We start from the raw sequence: 15,954 nt of genomic DNA, 5'->3' as shown, positions 1-15,954 counted from the left end.
TCTGAAATGGCTTTTCAGCTCCTGTTCTGTATTCAACAGAACACAGGCCTCACAGCAGTGACGAAGAGCAGTGGTAGCAAGTGAGGGGGGGAAAAAAAAGCAGGCAAAAGTAATTTTATCAAGTTCCTAGTGCAGTCAGATGTTCTTGTAGAGACAGTGCGTACGAAAAGAAAACAAAGATGATTCTGGTGGAACTCTTGTAAAGGAGACTGCATTTTGTGTTTTGCACCAAGCTTCCCCCACCCCTCTGGGTTTTTACATTACAGAGGGGTGGTAACAAGCATTTCCTCTATTGTGGGCTTTACCCAGATGCAAAGCGGTGCTCAGGAAGCCGGCGGATTGATGAATAGTTGGTTTGATGTATTTGAACCATTCACCACTTTGAGTTAAATGTGCATATTCTGTTCAGAATAGACAATGGGGAGGGGCGGGCCTCTCTTTCCTGTCTAACTTGCATAACATCAGGCCTCACTGCTTAAACTAATGAGTATTGAGAAGTAAAGGCTCCTACTGATTCCAGCCAGTCATTAATTCTCCACTAGCCGCGCCACCGTGGAGTTTTTCATTGGCCACATTTTTCTGAGCAGTAGCACTGACCCTTGAGTTCCGGTGCCCCCGCACCAGCCACATAATGGGCTCGGAAGTCCCCTTGGAAGGAATCTTACTGGGCACCGGGAACAAACGCAAAGATGATGCACATTCTAGTCTCAGAACTCGCGGTTGTGAGGAACGTAATTGACCTGGAACGCACACATTTATTTTACGTAACCTGGTAGGAGAAGGTGAGTGGGGGCGACTTCCGATTTCTCTGCAGCTAATTACCCAGTCGGCCCTACCTCTGCAATCATGATGTTTGCTTCATTATCACTGCAGGTTTGTTTTGGGAAATAGCTTCGCTGATCTTGCCTCGGTGGGTTTTCCATTTTCACACGTGACGTTCTCTTGGGAACTGAGCAGCACTGTGTCTTTGCAGATGCTCAGTCAACTTGAAAAGCCTCATTTTGGAAAGGGTCCTAACCCGCCTTCAACTTGAGGCAATTCAGACTTGGCCCAAACATGTATTAGGACAGAGACTCAGCACTGGAATGATGTTTAATATCATTTGGAAGCTTTTTGTCTGGAAGGTCATTTGCAGACCGATTCTGAGGGATGTTCAAAATTCAGGACACTATATTCTGAATGAAAAGAATATACGTACGATGGGGAACGTGAGAATTCATTATTCAATGGATTCTGCATTATTAAGCATCATAAATATTTTGTGGAAAACCCGACCATTTCATCGAGCTACTTCTGAAGACTCCCACTGCTGTGCTCAGAGCAAAATCCTAACATCTGGAAGAAGGGGACAGGGAAATGAGGAATGAGTGGCGAAGACTAAAACGGTCCTCACTCAAGTTAAGGTAGATAAATCCAAGTTGGAAAGGCAAGAGGTTGTTTTTTTATTTTTTGAGAAATTTCATTTTGTTCATCAATAATGTCCTCCTCTTTGAAAGGAAAGACCATTTAAATATCCCAAACTCACCGCTGAGGGGTCCACAAAGCCTGGAGGCTCCACACCACAACCCCCCCCCCCCGGAAAACAAACNNNTAGCATAGCATATTAAGGAGGGCACATATTGCACGGAGCACTGGGTGTTATATGCAAATAATGAATCATGGAACAGTGCATCAGAAACTAAGGATATACTGTATGGTGACTAACATAATAAAAAATTATTAAAAAAAAAAAAAGACCAAGAATCATTCATTGAAGCAGAGGCAATACATAAAGCAGGCAAAATGTTAAAACTATCCTCATGCTTGAAAGTTCCAGTGCTCTTGGGGCGCCAGGGTGGCTCAGTCGGTTGGGCGTTTGCCTTCAGCTCAGGTCATGCCCCCAGGGTCCTGGGATCGAGACTTGCATCAGGCTCCCTGCTCATCGGGGAGTCTGCTCCCTCTGCTCCCCCCCCCCACCCTCATGCTCTCTCTCAAATAAATAAATAAAATCTTTAAATAAAAAAAAAGAAGTTACAGTGTTCTTCATCTCCTCTCTACTGTCTACAATTTTAGTGAGCACTGAAGTCAACCAATAGATGTCCCCACATTACTTTTCCAGGGGTTGGGTCCAAATGGCACAGTTAGGTTAAAAAGGGAGAAAGCGGGGTGCCTGGGTGGCTCAGTTGGTGAAGCGGCTGCCTTCTGCTCAGGTCATGATCTCAGGATCTTGGGATCGAGTCCCACCACTTTGGGCTCCCTGCTCAGCGGGAGTCTGCTTCTCCCTCTCCTTCTCCCCCTCCCCACCGCTCATGCTCACGCTCACTTGCGCTCTCTCTCTCAAATAAATAAAATCTTTTTAAAAGGGAGAAAGAGACAAACACTGCAATGCAGTAGTCATCTGCTGACAACATCGACACTTTACAACAATGACTCAGCAAACCATTTCATGTCAACCTCAACGAGAGCTTTCAGTCAGTTTCTTCTGAAAAGACATGATGTGATCTGGGCTTTCAAATGACTTCATCAATCATTCCCACGGCTGCAGGAATACGAAAATACTGTTCGTTCTTAGTACAAAAGGTTTGCCTATATTAACCTTCAACTCACCCAGACATCCACAGGCAGCACTTGCTTTTCCATCAAAGTGAGAAAATGTGAGCAGCTAAAAATATAAGTAGATGCAAAGGTTGTGAAACTTCTTTTCAAATGATTACCCAGGAACAATGACAATAGTTGGGATTTCTCTTTTTCAGAGGAAAGAGAAGAGGCAGCTAAAAATTTAAGTGTATGCCAAAACCAGGCAACTTTACAAAGTTCTTCCTCTGAAATAATGGTAATAGTTGGGATTTCTCTTTTTCAGAGGGAAACGAAGAGGCAAAAATTCCAGCCGGTCTTCGCCACCTCCCACAAAGATTTGAGTCACAAGGTTCACTGGTGCTGAAAACCAGAGTTATCTAAGGCTCGAAACCTAAGCGGAACACATCAGCATTTGGGGACCACCTAGGACCCAGGCGGGGCTGGGAGATTTCCAGATGGACTGTAAGACAATTCATTGATATTTATATAACGAGAATAAATGTTTTCCCTAAGACAGCATTTCCCTTCAGTGCCTTGAGACCACCAGCAAAAGAGGGAGGTACAGAAATTCTATTACATTAATAGTCTTTGTTTTTACGGCTTTGGCATTTATTAACTAGTGGGAGCTGTTTATTGGGTCATAAACTTTACTAATGGGGATATTATCTCTAAATTATAAATCTCCTTCAGCATATGCTTTAGTTATAAAAAGAATAATTATTTAAAGTGTCTGTATGGCTGCAATGTATCATGTTTATCGGCATGATTCCTATAATGGCCCTTTAATTGCTAATTGTGGGCTTGAACTGCAAACAACCAGGGCAGAAACGCACATCTATGTAATAGGACAAGCCGTTGTCAACCCACAAACTCAAGAACATACCATTGGTTTGCTGCTTCTCCTCTTCTCTTCCCACTTCTCAAAGGAACTGTATCACAAGCCTGTACAAGGGCTAAATTATCGATGTCTTTAGAATCTTGAGGGAAAGACAACTGACTGAAGAGCTGAATAGGTAAGTGACAAACGTGTCAGCCTGAAAAGTTCCAGAAAGTGTCATCCTTCTGAAAGCTTGCTCTCTGGGGAATGAAAAATCTTAAAGTGACAAAATGGCTTGGCACTGTCAGTTGTCTAAAAAAAAAAAAAATGGAATAAAAATCAAGTAGCCAATTAGATTTTTATGGGTAAATGGTCCTAGTATATAAGTTGAGTATTCTAGTTTATTGGAAAGTCCTATGGGGTCTATTCTAACAGAGGCACATGGAGAATGACCCTAGGTTTATATATAGAAATAGTTTATTGATTAGATTCAATTAAAAAAAAAAAAGAAAGAAAGAGCCATTGTTGTCAACCAAATCAGTACCTCTGAGTGCCAAAGAAGCTGGCTCATTTCTAGGCAAGATGCCGCGAATGTGGAGTGAAGGAATAATGAGGTGGCCGGGGCCCTTGACAGGTCATCAGTTCCTTTTCCCCCCCTCAAAGCAGTCCCCAAAAGGCACACGTGGAAGTCCCCCTTTTCCATAGGCTTCTACTGTGTCTGAGAACATCAGGCGCCTGGATTTAGGATACACGGCATCCAACACTAAAGACTGGGGTAGATTGGGACAAACTTCTCACAACGAATCCCCAGAGGTCCGTGGTGATGAGTTTTAACCAAACATACACTACACGACAAAAGTTCTGCTGAGACTCAGAACGCAGAGGCCTAGAGGAAAAATCAAAATACAACTAGAGAAAAAGCAGGAGGGAAGCATGCTATAGTCCTAGAATATTTAAACCCCTGGGGTGGGTGGTACGTGTGTGCGGAGAACGAACCGAAAAGGATCTCTTAAAATCTTCAGCATTCACATCCCTAAATAATTTAGACATAAAACATTTTTGGTCATACTATAATTATATATACATGCATATACTCCTAAGTTAACAGCTAACTTTAGATATAAAAAGGGCATTAAAAATATAAACACTGCAGGGGCGCCTGGGTGGCTCAGTCGTTAAGCGTCTGCTTTCAGCTCAGGGCGTGATCCTGGCGTTCTGGGATCGAGCCCCACATCAGGCTCCTCCACTGGGAGCCTGCTTCTTCCTCTCCCACTCCCCCTGCTTGTGTTCCCTCTCTCGCTGGCTGTCTCTATCTCTGTCAAATGAATGGATAAAATCTTAAAAAAAATATATAAACACTGCAAATGTTTCAATTTCTCTCTCAAATTTTTAAGCGTGCAAGAGTGTGTGTGTGTGAGCGTGTGTGTGTGTGTTGTAGGACAAGGGCAGGAGTCCTTCTCATAGCTTTGCTAATTTCAGAAAATAAATACATTCACTCTAGAGAGGTTTAAGGATTATTTTGATAAGGTGGGTTGCTACAAAATTTAATTATATAAGTAATAAACATGTGTCAAAAAGATTTCAAGAAATGTTTAATAGAATCACAACTTATTGCTCAGATATAATTTGATTTTATATTGTCATGTATAGCTGTCAAAAGTAATTTTCTTTTTGTGTTGCAATGAATCAAATTATGTTGGATAGAAAATTACCATAAGATTCTTTGGTATTAATAAATCATACATGTAATAAAAATGTTTGACGTTTCTTTAAATGGCATTTTTAATAATGCTGGTACATCAGCAATGTAATACGATGTTCTGAAAAACTAAAATGACAAAAGGGAATTAATTGTGGCCTATGGATTTCAATTCAATATGAACCTTCTTTTTTTTTTTTTAATGAAATTATATCTACTGAAATAAACTTAGTAAAATGAGAGCAGGAAATCAAAGGGAGGTGACCAAAATTGGCATATGGTTACTCCTCCTCAAAGCCGAACACATCCTTTAAAATGCGTACGTAGTTAACATATTTCACGGGAATAGGTGATGGCATCCCAAGCCACTCATCTTCACATCTCTAGGAAAAGAACCAAAGATGGATATAATTATAACCACATGTCAAAGTGCAGTTTTGTAAATGCAACATCAAATGGTTTCTTATTGTTATATAAGCTCTTAATACATAGCTTATTCTCAAGGCAGACGTTTCTGCCGTCCACCTTTGAATCGTAAGGACTTTGCGGTAGACTGAAATCTTACGCTCTCATCTTCAACCCTCTCTGTGGTGGAATTATACACCTATGCTTTTTGCCATGCGACTCTGCAGACCCTCCTGTGGAGTCTGTTTTCCTGTCTCTTTAATATGGCCTTGACCACAGGACTGGCTTTGGCCTATGTAACGTTAGCGATGTACCGCGAACAGAGGCTCCAATATGCTGGCGTGGTTTGGCCGAGCCTGCTGTGCCTCCATCACTGCCATGAGAAGAACATGGCCCAAGATACTGCTGGTCCCAAAATGACATGGGTGGATCAAGCCCAGCTGACCTAAAGGCCCATGGGTGAGAAAAACAAATGTCTGCTGTTGAGAACCACTGAAATTTGGGACGGGGTGGGGGGTTGTTTGTTATGCAGCATTATTACAGTGATAACTCCCCCTATGCTTTAAGACCTCAATTATTAAAATAGGATCTGCTAGCTACACTGAATCGCTTGGTTACTGTTTCTTTAACCTAATAATGAAAAGAGCAATGATTCATTCACAGTATGTTCCTGTGGAGAAAATATACATATACTTTATATATATGTATGTATAAATATATGCACACATATACTTCATATATAACATATATGGTATGTATATTTGTGTATCTATATTTTCTAATTTCAGAAAATAAATACCTTTACTCTTCTAGAGAGGTTTAAGAATATTTGGGGGCGCCTGGGTGGCTCAGTCAGTTAAGTGTCTGACTTTTGATTTCAGCTCAGATCATGATCTCAGCCCCGCATCAGGCTCCACACTCAGCAGGGAGTCTACCTGAGATCTTCTCTCTCCATCTCCCTCTGTCCCTCCCGCCCCCTCTAAAATAAATACATCTTTTTTAAAAAGAATATTTTGATGAAGTGGGTTGCAACAACGCTTAATTATAGAAGTAGTCAACACATATCAGATTTCAAAAAATCTTGACATATATATATGTCAAGACACACACAGATATGCCCCCACACACTTTTTATTTATGTTGCAATGCTCAATATTAATATCAACGGGGGGGTTGCCGACAAGTCCATACACTGTGGGCTATTTATATTTCTATTGTCAAGGTTGTTTCACGTAAGAGGTGCTGTATCTTTCCTGGTGTTATATTAGTACCCAGAGTCATAGGGTGTCAGAAACACAGGGAAGGCCTCAATAATTCTGTGACGGAATGGCGGAAGCACCCTGTGTAAGTACTGCTTCAGCTGGGTCTTATGGGATGAGCGGCAGTTTGGCAGGGGCCTGAAGTGATGAAGGGTGCCCCGGGCATAGGGAACGGCATAAACAAAAGCCCACAGACAAAAGAATCTATTTTCCAGAAAGAGTGAACAGCTAGCCCAGTTGTGATTTGGAACACAGAGGACGAAGTGGGAAGAGAGGGGGTTGGAAGGAAAAGATGGGGCCAAACTTGGGGCTCTCTGTGCTAGTTTAGACTTTAGGCTGTGGCTGGGGAAAGACACCGGTGGGTCTCTGCCAGAGAAATCTGATTAAAAATTAATTAGATTCACTCACTGGATGTATGAGGAATGAAATGAAGGAGGAAAATCACTTTGGAGGTTACTGCAATAATTCTGGAGAGCCAGAGGGAGAGGATTGCGCCATAGCCAGGGGAGGTGAAGCTGGGGTAAGGACGAGCTACATCTGAAAGACGTTGCTGCAGTAGGAACACAGAATGCCCAGAAGGTGATCGATTTGGAGTGGTGATAAAAGAAAGGGGTAGTGTATGGGTTGAACTGTGTCCTCTCCAAAAAGAGATGTTGAAATCCTAAGCCCCGATATTTCAGCATGTGGCTTATCTGGAAATTGGGTCGCTGCAGATGTAATGAGTTAAGATGAGGTCATGCTGGAGTCGGGGGGGGGGGTCCCTACTCCAATATGACTGGTGTCCTTATAAGCTAATACAGGTAAATGAATACAGGTGAGGAGAGTGCTAAGACTTCTTAGTATAGTAATATTGACGATATCTATAGTCATTTCCGAGGACCGCCATGACAAATTATCACAAACTGAGAGGCTTAAACCAACAGAACTTTATTCTGTCACTCTACGGGGGGGCCAGAAGGCCAGATACTGGCAGGGGTGGTTCTTTCCGGAGGCTCTAAGGGAGACTCTGGTCCGTGCCCCCTCTCCTAGCTTCCGCTGGTTGCCTCTTGTGCTCTGCATGTGGCCCTCTGTCTTCACATGGCTTCTCATAAGGACACCAATTACTGGCTTTAGAGCCCAGCCGAATCCAGTATGACCTCATTTCGCATTTTAGCTTTTAATCACATGGCAAAGACCCATTTCCAAATAAATTCACATTCTGAGATTCTGGGTAGACACGAAGGGGGGTGGGCGTGCAATACTCAGCCCAGGGCAAGGTTATAAGCAAAATAAGGAGCAGAAAGAAGAGTTTTAAACTTTTTTTTTTTTTTTTTTTTTATTTTAGTGTGGCGGTAAGGATCAGAGGAGGAAAACTAAGTTCAATTTGGGACATTTTTAAATTTGAGGCACCCATAGGACAATCCAGGTGAAGATTCTGGTAATCACCTGGGAATAGGGCTCTGTGTAGCACAGAGCTAGAGGCCAGAACCATGCAAAGATGTGGAAGTCACTGGAATATGGGTGCTATGTAAAACTATGGTAATTAATAATGTTGAGGCAGAATCATCATCATCAGAACACCGAGTACTGGCATCTCTAGCTAAGGCATTAAAGAGATGACTGATGAAGACGATGAACTGGCTGTCGACTTTCGCGGGATTTATACTGCTTAGTAGTGATGGCAATCCTACTATTACGAATACATTTATTAGATGTTCACTATGTAACAGGTACTCTTTTTAAGTTTTTATCACAGAAAACCCTAAGAGGTAGGTATTATTATGATACCTATTTACAGAAAAGGAAACTGAGGCATAGAAGGGTTAAGCTGCTTGTCCAGAAAACTGCCAGTAAGTGGAGGAGCCTGGACTGGAACCCCACCAGTGAGGCTCCAGAGCTCTGCTTATCTGCCGAGCTACCGTCCAAAGCCCAGCAGAGTGGGCCAATCTGGAAATAGCCGGCTCTCATCCTACATGGCTACGCCTGATCGTATCACTCTCTACAAGAAAAGTTGAGTAGAAAACAATGTAGTTCTTGAAGTGACACACCTTTTCTTTCTCAAGAGTGCCTCCTGGGGCGCCTGGGTGGCTCAGTCGGGTAAGCGTCCGACTCTTGGTTTCCGCTCAGGTCATGATCGCAAGGTTGTCAGATGGAGACTGGAGTGACGCTCTGCGCTGGGTGTGGAGCCTGCTTAGGATGCTCTCTCCCTCTCCCCCCACCCTCAGCCTGCTCGCTTACACGTGCGCACGCGTACACGTGCGCACGCGTACACGCACTCAAAGAAAAAAAAAATGTCTCCTGCCAGACATTGGAGGTTGAGCCCAAACCACCAACTGGCTGCATAAAGACGGAAATGGCCATTTAGAGAGATGAAGCCTAAATCAACTCCTATTTATACCACGTGGAACTTAGTGAAATGTCCTTCCTACACCAAGAAGCAGTAAATCATTGTGTGTGTACACACATACACACATATATGTACACACAAAAAATTATATATTTTAATCAATAGTCATTGAACTATTCAACATGTCCTCAGAAATTTCATTACAAAACTTAATGCAATTTTTCTCTTAAGTGGTATTTTTGGATTTGTGTTACAGAGGAATATAATGTAAATATATGCATTCAAAATCACTCTTCCTTGATTGTTTTTTTTAAATAAGAATTTTCAACACAAAAAGACTAAAATGCAATATGCAACTCATATCACTGCAAAGAAATTATTTGGGGAATGGATTCTTTTATGAAACAGGCCAGTTCTAGAAGGTCCTTCCCTCATAGCTTCTTCATTAGGCAGCAAAAGTTTCTTGTTTTTGAGCAAGGAATCATGATTTAACCTCTAAAAATAAAAGAGAAAGAAACTGAGGGACTCATGTTGGAATAATGGCAACTCAAGAATTTGGAGATGAGAATTAAATTTATTAGCAATAAGCCGGACTTGGACAAAAGGAAACACAACTAAATACCTTGGGGTTTGAGATGAAGGATGATTTGAGATGAGAAGACAATAGTCCATTTCTTTAGATCTTAGTCATTTTAAACCCAGGGCTCACGCAATGCTTTCTTGAAGCTCCAGTCCCGCTATGCTCTCTGTCTAGAATCAATACCACTTCCCTGGATTTGATTTCCCTTTGTTGCTATTCCCTAGGATCCAGGTGGGAGTGACTTTTTCTGCCCCAATACCTGATAAATGCCACAGGCATATCTGCAGTGGTTGAGGAACCCGGGATCCATATACTGCCAATATGCTATCGTGATTCATAATAAGATATGCATATTTGGTCTTCCTCACTCTTTCTGGAGCAGAGCTCCTAAAATCCTTGAAATTTTCAAGGTGATGAGAAGGGTAAGGTGTCTTATGTTATGTTAATGAGACATTTTTGAAAAGCACCTAGGGATGGGGGCTGGTTTCTAGGGTAACGGACCTTGTAATTAGAGGGTTGGAACTTTCAGTCTCATCCCCCTGACCTCCAGGGACAGAGCTGGAGGTTGAGTTCAATCATTAATGGCCAGTGATTTAATCAATCGTGCCTTTGTAATAAGCCTCCATAAAAATTCAAAAGGACAGGGATTGGAGAGCTCCTGGATTGGAAGGAACCTGTGGAGATTTGAGGACTGTGGCCTGCGCAGAGAGGGAGGAAGTGCCCTACCCTTTCCCCCCTACCTCACCCTCTGCATCTCTACCACCCGGGCTGTTCTGAGTTCTATTTTCTTATAATAAACCAGTGATCTAGGAAGCAAAAATGTTTCTCTGAGTTCTGTGAGCTGCTGTAGCAAATTCATCGTACCCAAGGAGGGGGTCATGGGAACCCCTCATCTACAGCCAGTGGACCACAAGCACAGGTGATCAATGCGTCTGAAGTGGGGGGAAGGGGCAGTCTTGTGGGACTGAGCCCTTACACCCTGTGGGATCTGATGCTGTCTCCGAGCAGGTCATGTCAGAGCTGAGTTGAATTGTAGGACCTTTAGCTGGTGTTGAGAGTTGTTTGGTATGTGGGGAAAAAAAACCCCACATATTGGAATTGGTTACCAGAATTGTAGCCAACCCCCAATTTTAGGGAGATTTTCACAGATACTAGTTTAAACAGAGGCACAGAAATGAAATTGAGATCCAAAGGAGGGTGGGAAAACAGGAGATGAGATTTAAGAAACTCAGGGGAGAGGAGGCGACGATAAAGTAGAGGGAAAAAGGTAGCTTCTTCAGAGTTTTGCCTGTGATTGGGTCCATCTAAAGGACTCACATGGGCAATGTCTCTGCAAAATAAAGAGGTCTTTAGTGACGTTAGAAACCCCACACTTCCACTGCCTCGTTGTTCTGATAAATCCACAAATGCTCTGCATTACATAATATTTATGACAATCTGGGCAGCGAAAAAGAATATTCTTTGTGTTCACTGACCTTTTATTCATGCTACGCTACAAAATGAGAAGAAAAGTCCAGGTTTGCTTGTATTCCCAGCAGGGCACGTACGCTGTACGTGCAGAGAACTGCACGTTAATTGCACAACAGGAGAGCGCACCCGCAGCAGCAGGTCCTTGCCATTCCAGACGACGAGGACGAGCCGTATTTGGCATCTTAGATATCTGTGTGCAGCAGGCTCTGCCAGCGCCCCTCCCCATCTCCTCCCCCTTTCCACTTTGGCGCTCAGTGGCCCCGACTTCCAAGCGCCAAGCACCTGCGTTCCTCTGCCTGAAAGCTTTTCTTTGACCTCTGAGGCCCACTTGGGGTGCCCCTGTGATATGCCGCAAGTGCCTGGGAATTCGCTCTTTTCCTCCGTCATCAGGAGCAGCCCTCATCCATGACCGACAGGAGCTGGTGGAGGAAGAGTGCAACCCCCTTGCACTTTGGGTGGGAACACGCTAAGGTGTGTCTAGGCCACCGGCCCCCTGAGTTTCCCAGAGGCATTAAACTCGAGTCACCAACATATGTTACTGGTTTGAGAAAACACTCTGTGGTGGCTCCTTCCCTTCCACTCTTCATTCCCCACTCCCTTAACAGTCTTCCTTCCATCCCCCAATCTATATACACTCGAATTCTTGTCTCCACATTGGCTTCTCGAGGAAGTTCAACGAAGACACGCTATGGTTTTGTATTTACCAGAATTAATAAAATGTCTATGAAAGTCACAGCACAGTGCGGAACAAAGCAACTTCCTCACACGCTGGCGGACGGATCCAGAATCTCTGATGTGACTTCCAGATAACTCAAGAGAGGGCGCCCAAATCTCAAAACCAAATTCAATTTCCTCTGGAGCCGAAGCGCTATTTTCTGGAAGGAGGAAGAACTATGAAATGCAGAGCGAAATTTGACAATGATGCACCATCATGACTCCAAAATGGCTGGGAATCATTGTCTGCAAGGGGGCCCCACGGCATCTTCCAAGCTGGCTTTGACTACAGCTACTGACGATGTCAAAGACGTTGGCAATAAATTACTTGTTCATCAACGGTGAAAAAAAATGTAGCTGCTGATCTGTAAAATCATACACCCTTGAAGCAAAGATGGCACTGGCTGGGAACCCAGTAAACAGCAGCTGCCCAGTGAGACTAGCAGAGCTGTGTGTGAGCTCATGGGCTCTGGATTTATTTGCTTTGACATTTTTAAAAGGAAATTTAATTGGATTATGTCTCCTTCTAGTTTAAAATTTTCTACTGTAGTACTGGCCACCAGATGCATGAGGGGGAAAAGATCGGGAGCCAATTAAATTCCACGCTTCACTGAAACAAGGTTATTTTTATTCCTCCCAAATGTAAGGCTGATGGAGTCATGTTAGTGATTTCACTCTGTTATTCCCCTTCCCTTGCTCAAAAAAAAAAAAAAAAAAAAAAAAAGACGTCTTTACAAGAAATATCTATGAGTTTGTAGACGAGTCCAGTAGGGTATATGGAACTGAAACTGTGGTTTTCTTGGATTTACTGACTTCTTTTTATTTATTTATTTATTTAAATTTATTATTTTTTTATATTTTAATGTTTTTTTATTATATTATGTTAGTCACCATACAGTACATCCCCGGTTTCCGATGTAAGGCTCGATGATTCATTAGTTGTGTATAACACCCAGTGCACCATGCAATACGTGCCCTCCTTACTACCCATCACCGGCCTATCCCATTCCCCCACCCCCACCCCTCTGAGGCCCTCAGTTTGTTTCTCATAGTCCATAGTCTCTCATGCTTCATTCCCCCTTCTGATTTACTGCCTTCTAATAGGTTGATGTGACCTCGGAAATAATTTAATTGACAAAACTGTAAGAGCAATTCAATTTCCATGAATCAAAGGGAAATTAATTCGGGGAAGAAATTTTGTAAATACTTGTTGAGATCATCAAGAGCATTCTGATGCCATAAGGAAAAGCTTATCGATTAAAAAAAAAAAAAGAACCTGGAGATTTGCTTATATTCCTATCCATTTCTGTCTTTACTTTAATGCCGCTACGTCCCAGTCGCTTCCCACTGCCCTAGACAGAGCTTCAACGGAGTTGTCATCTGTGTGCACGTAGCTAAAACACAGGTGTGGCCTTTAAACAAGAAACCTTTCCTTGCAACTGCCTTCCAGGTAAATCAGGTTTTCAGGAGGACAGGACTTTTTGCTGAGCTTTCGTGATCAGCTTCAGCACACAATGCAAGTAGACATCATCCAGTGCTTTGAATCAAAGCGGATTCTGGCAGAATCGTTCCCTGCTAGGTCACTGTTTTGTGTTAGGTAATTGGTCTGTGTTTATCAGCTACTTTTAAAATCTAATGAGAATGACCAATAGCCTTTTATTTCAACTGTTAAATTCAACCTCAAATCCTAGAAATAACTGCTTATTTATTAGACCTGGCACTAACCCCGAACCATATAATCTTTACCTTTAGGAATGCCTTTGAGTCTCAGCTTCCTATCTATAAATTGGGAAGGATACTTAATTTTCACAGGATTGGGACAATAAAATATCACAGGAGAGTCCATCCTCTTAAATACCAAAAGAAGATCTTCCGCAAGTGGGGCGTCCAAAGACGTATCCCAAGGTGCACCCGACCTGCCCCCTCTGCCCCCCCCACCCCGCCAAGGCCATGTATCATTGTGCTGTGGCAAGAGAGGGCTGTAGAGCCAATTGCTAATGGTCCGGCAGTTACAGTGCTCATAAAATGAAGCCACATCCAATTTTTCTCAGAAATGTCAAAAGATAAGATGCCAGTCACACGGTGCAAGTTATAAAGTTTATACAAGAACCGATTTAGTGTTATTTTTTTAAAACGTGGCTTCTGAGATTAACCAGACAGGCTCTAAACAGTGGGCCCTATTTTGCCAGTTTTACAGCCACCATCTGTGAGCGAGCACGATAGAATGGAAATGGGGTCTCCAGGCCTTGACAGCACCAGGGCCACAGGCTGGGACTGTAGATAGTCACGGAATGGAGTGGGAGGTCAGTTACAGCCCCGGTGGCTCACCGTGGGCCGCTGCGGGAGCCAGGCAGAGGCCCAGCCAAGGGAGCTCGTGAGAATTCAGGCCACAGGCCACAGTCAAGAGTCATATGGTGGGTGACGGTTGGCTTATGCCCAGCCACATGGGGAAATCTCCCACCAAAGGACTAATCAAAGCTAGATGAGCTACGGACCACAGTCCTCTGTGTAAATTTGGCTGGCTTGTTATTGGACACCAGCCCTATTAGCTGAGACCACCTAGCCATCTCGTGTAGGGGAGCCCCACCTGAGTCTGGGGGACCGGTCCTGACATCCAGCGGACCAAGCTGTTGTCTGGCATCTCTGGAACTTCAGCCAGAGCCAGCCTGTCCAGGTCCTACACTGGAGGAAGCGTGCAGATGCCCAACCCCTGGCCTCCACCCGGGCCACGCTTCCACACCGGAGCTCAGCCTGCCACTCGTCGTTCTCAACAGAACTTGAATCTGTCACGTCACACTCAGGGCTAGGTCACATTCACAACCTGGTGGATCTCATCCTAAAATCCCACATATGACTTTTGGCTGTGACGACTTCTCCAAATGTTGGTAATCCCCAGAGTTCTGAGAGGTTTTCTGTGCCCAGCTGGGCCCGGACAGACCTACACATCTGGTCTGGCTCTTCCCTGGCCTCTTCCAGCATTAACTGCTCTCCTGTCAACGCCCGCCATGGGCAGAAGCTCAGGCAGTGACAGGGGAGCAGGGGTGGGGAGGGGGCTGTGCCACACTGCCAGGCCCCCAGCTGATTCCAAGAACAATCAACAAAGGCTTCAAGGACAGTAAAAGCAAACATAAATAAGAGGGACTACATCAAATGAAAACATTTCTCCACAGCAAAGGAAACCATCAACGAAAAGGCAACCTACTGAATGGGAGAAGACATTTGCAAATGATGTACCTGATAAGGGGTTAACATCCTAAATATATAAAGAACCCATAAAACTCAACATCAAAAAACCAATCTGATTTAAAAAATAGGCGGAGGACCCGGAATAAACATTTTTCCAAAGAAGACATCCAGATGGCCCACAGGTACACAGAAAGATGCTCGACATCACTAATCATCAGGGAAATGCAAACCCAAATCACAAAGAGATATCAGCTGTCACCTGTCAGAACGGCTTTTATGAAGATAAGAAACAACGGTATTGGCGAGAACATGGAGAAAATGCACGGTTGGTGGGAATGGAAATTGGTGCAGTCACTGTGGAACACAGTATGGAGGTGCCTCTAAACATTAAAAATAGAACTACCCTACGATCCAGCAATTCCACTTCTAGGTATTTACTGGAAAACAAAAACATGAATTAAAAAAGACATATGCACCCCTGTGTTCATTGCAGCATTATTTAAAACAGCCACGGGGCGCCTGGGTGGCTCAGATGGTTAAGTGTCTGCCTTCAGCTCAGGTCATGATCCAGGTCCTGGGATCAAACCCCGTATTGGGCTCCCAGCTCAGAGGGGAGTCTGCTTCTCCTTCTCCCTCAACCTGTGCTCTCTCTGTTTCTCTGTGTGTGTGTGTCTCTCTCTCAAATGAATAAATATTTTAAAAATAAAAATAAAATAAAATAGCCACTATATGGGGGCACCTGGGTGGCTCAGTCAGTTAAGTGTCTGCCTTCGGCTCAGGTCATGATCCCAGGGTCCTGGGATCAAGCCCCACGTCAGGCTCCCTGCTCAGCAGGGAGTCTGCTTCTCCCTCTCCCTCTGCCGCTCCCCCTGCTTGTGCTCTCTCTCTCAAATAAATAAAAATCTTTAAATAAAATAAAATAAAATAAAATAAAATAAAATA

General features: G+C 43.6%; 1 protein-coding gene across 1 annotated transcript in view; it reads right to left on the bottom strand.

Moving 5' to 3' along the window:
* Nucleotides 1-4,969: 4,969 nt before the first annotated feature.
* Nucleotides 4,970-15,954, bottom strand: part of EFHC2 (EF-hand domain containing 2) — a 195,873-nt gene continuing 184,888 nt past the window's right edge. The window contains exon 15 of the mRNA XM_040632735.1: nucleotides 4,970-5,455. Within this exon, the coding sequence (XP_040488669.1) occupies nucleotides 5,354-5,455 (102 nt within the window). The 3' untranslated portion in view covers nucleotides 4,970-5,353. The remainder of the gene's footprint in view (nucleotides 5,456-15,954) is intronic.

The sequence above is a fragment of the Ursus maritimus genome, assembly GCF_017311325.1.
Source record: "Ursus maritimus isolate PB19 chromosome X unlocalized genomic scaffold, ASM1731132v1 scaffold_X1, whole genome shotgun sequence".
Classification (NCBI taxonomy): domain Eukaryota; kingdom Metazoa; phylum Chordata; class Mammalia; order Carnivora; family Ursidae; genus Ursus; species Ursus maritimus.
The sequence above is the reverse complement of the archived record's forward strand: the minus strand, read 5'-3'. Positions and strand labels throughout refer to the sequence as shown.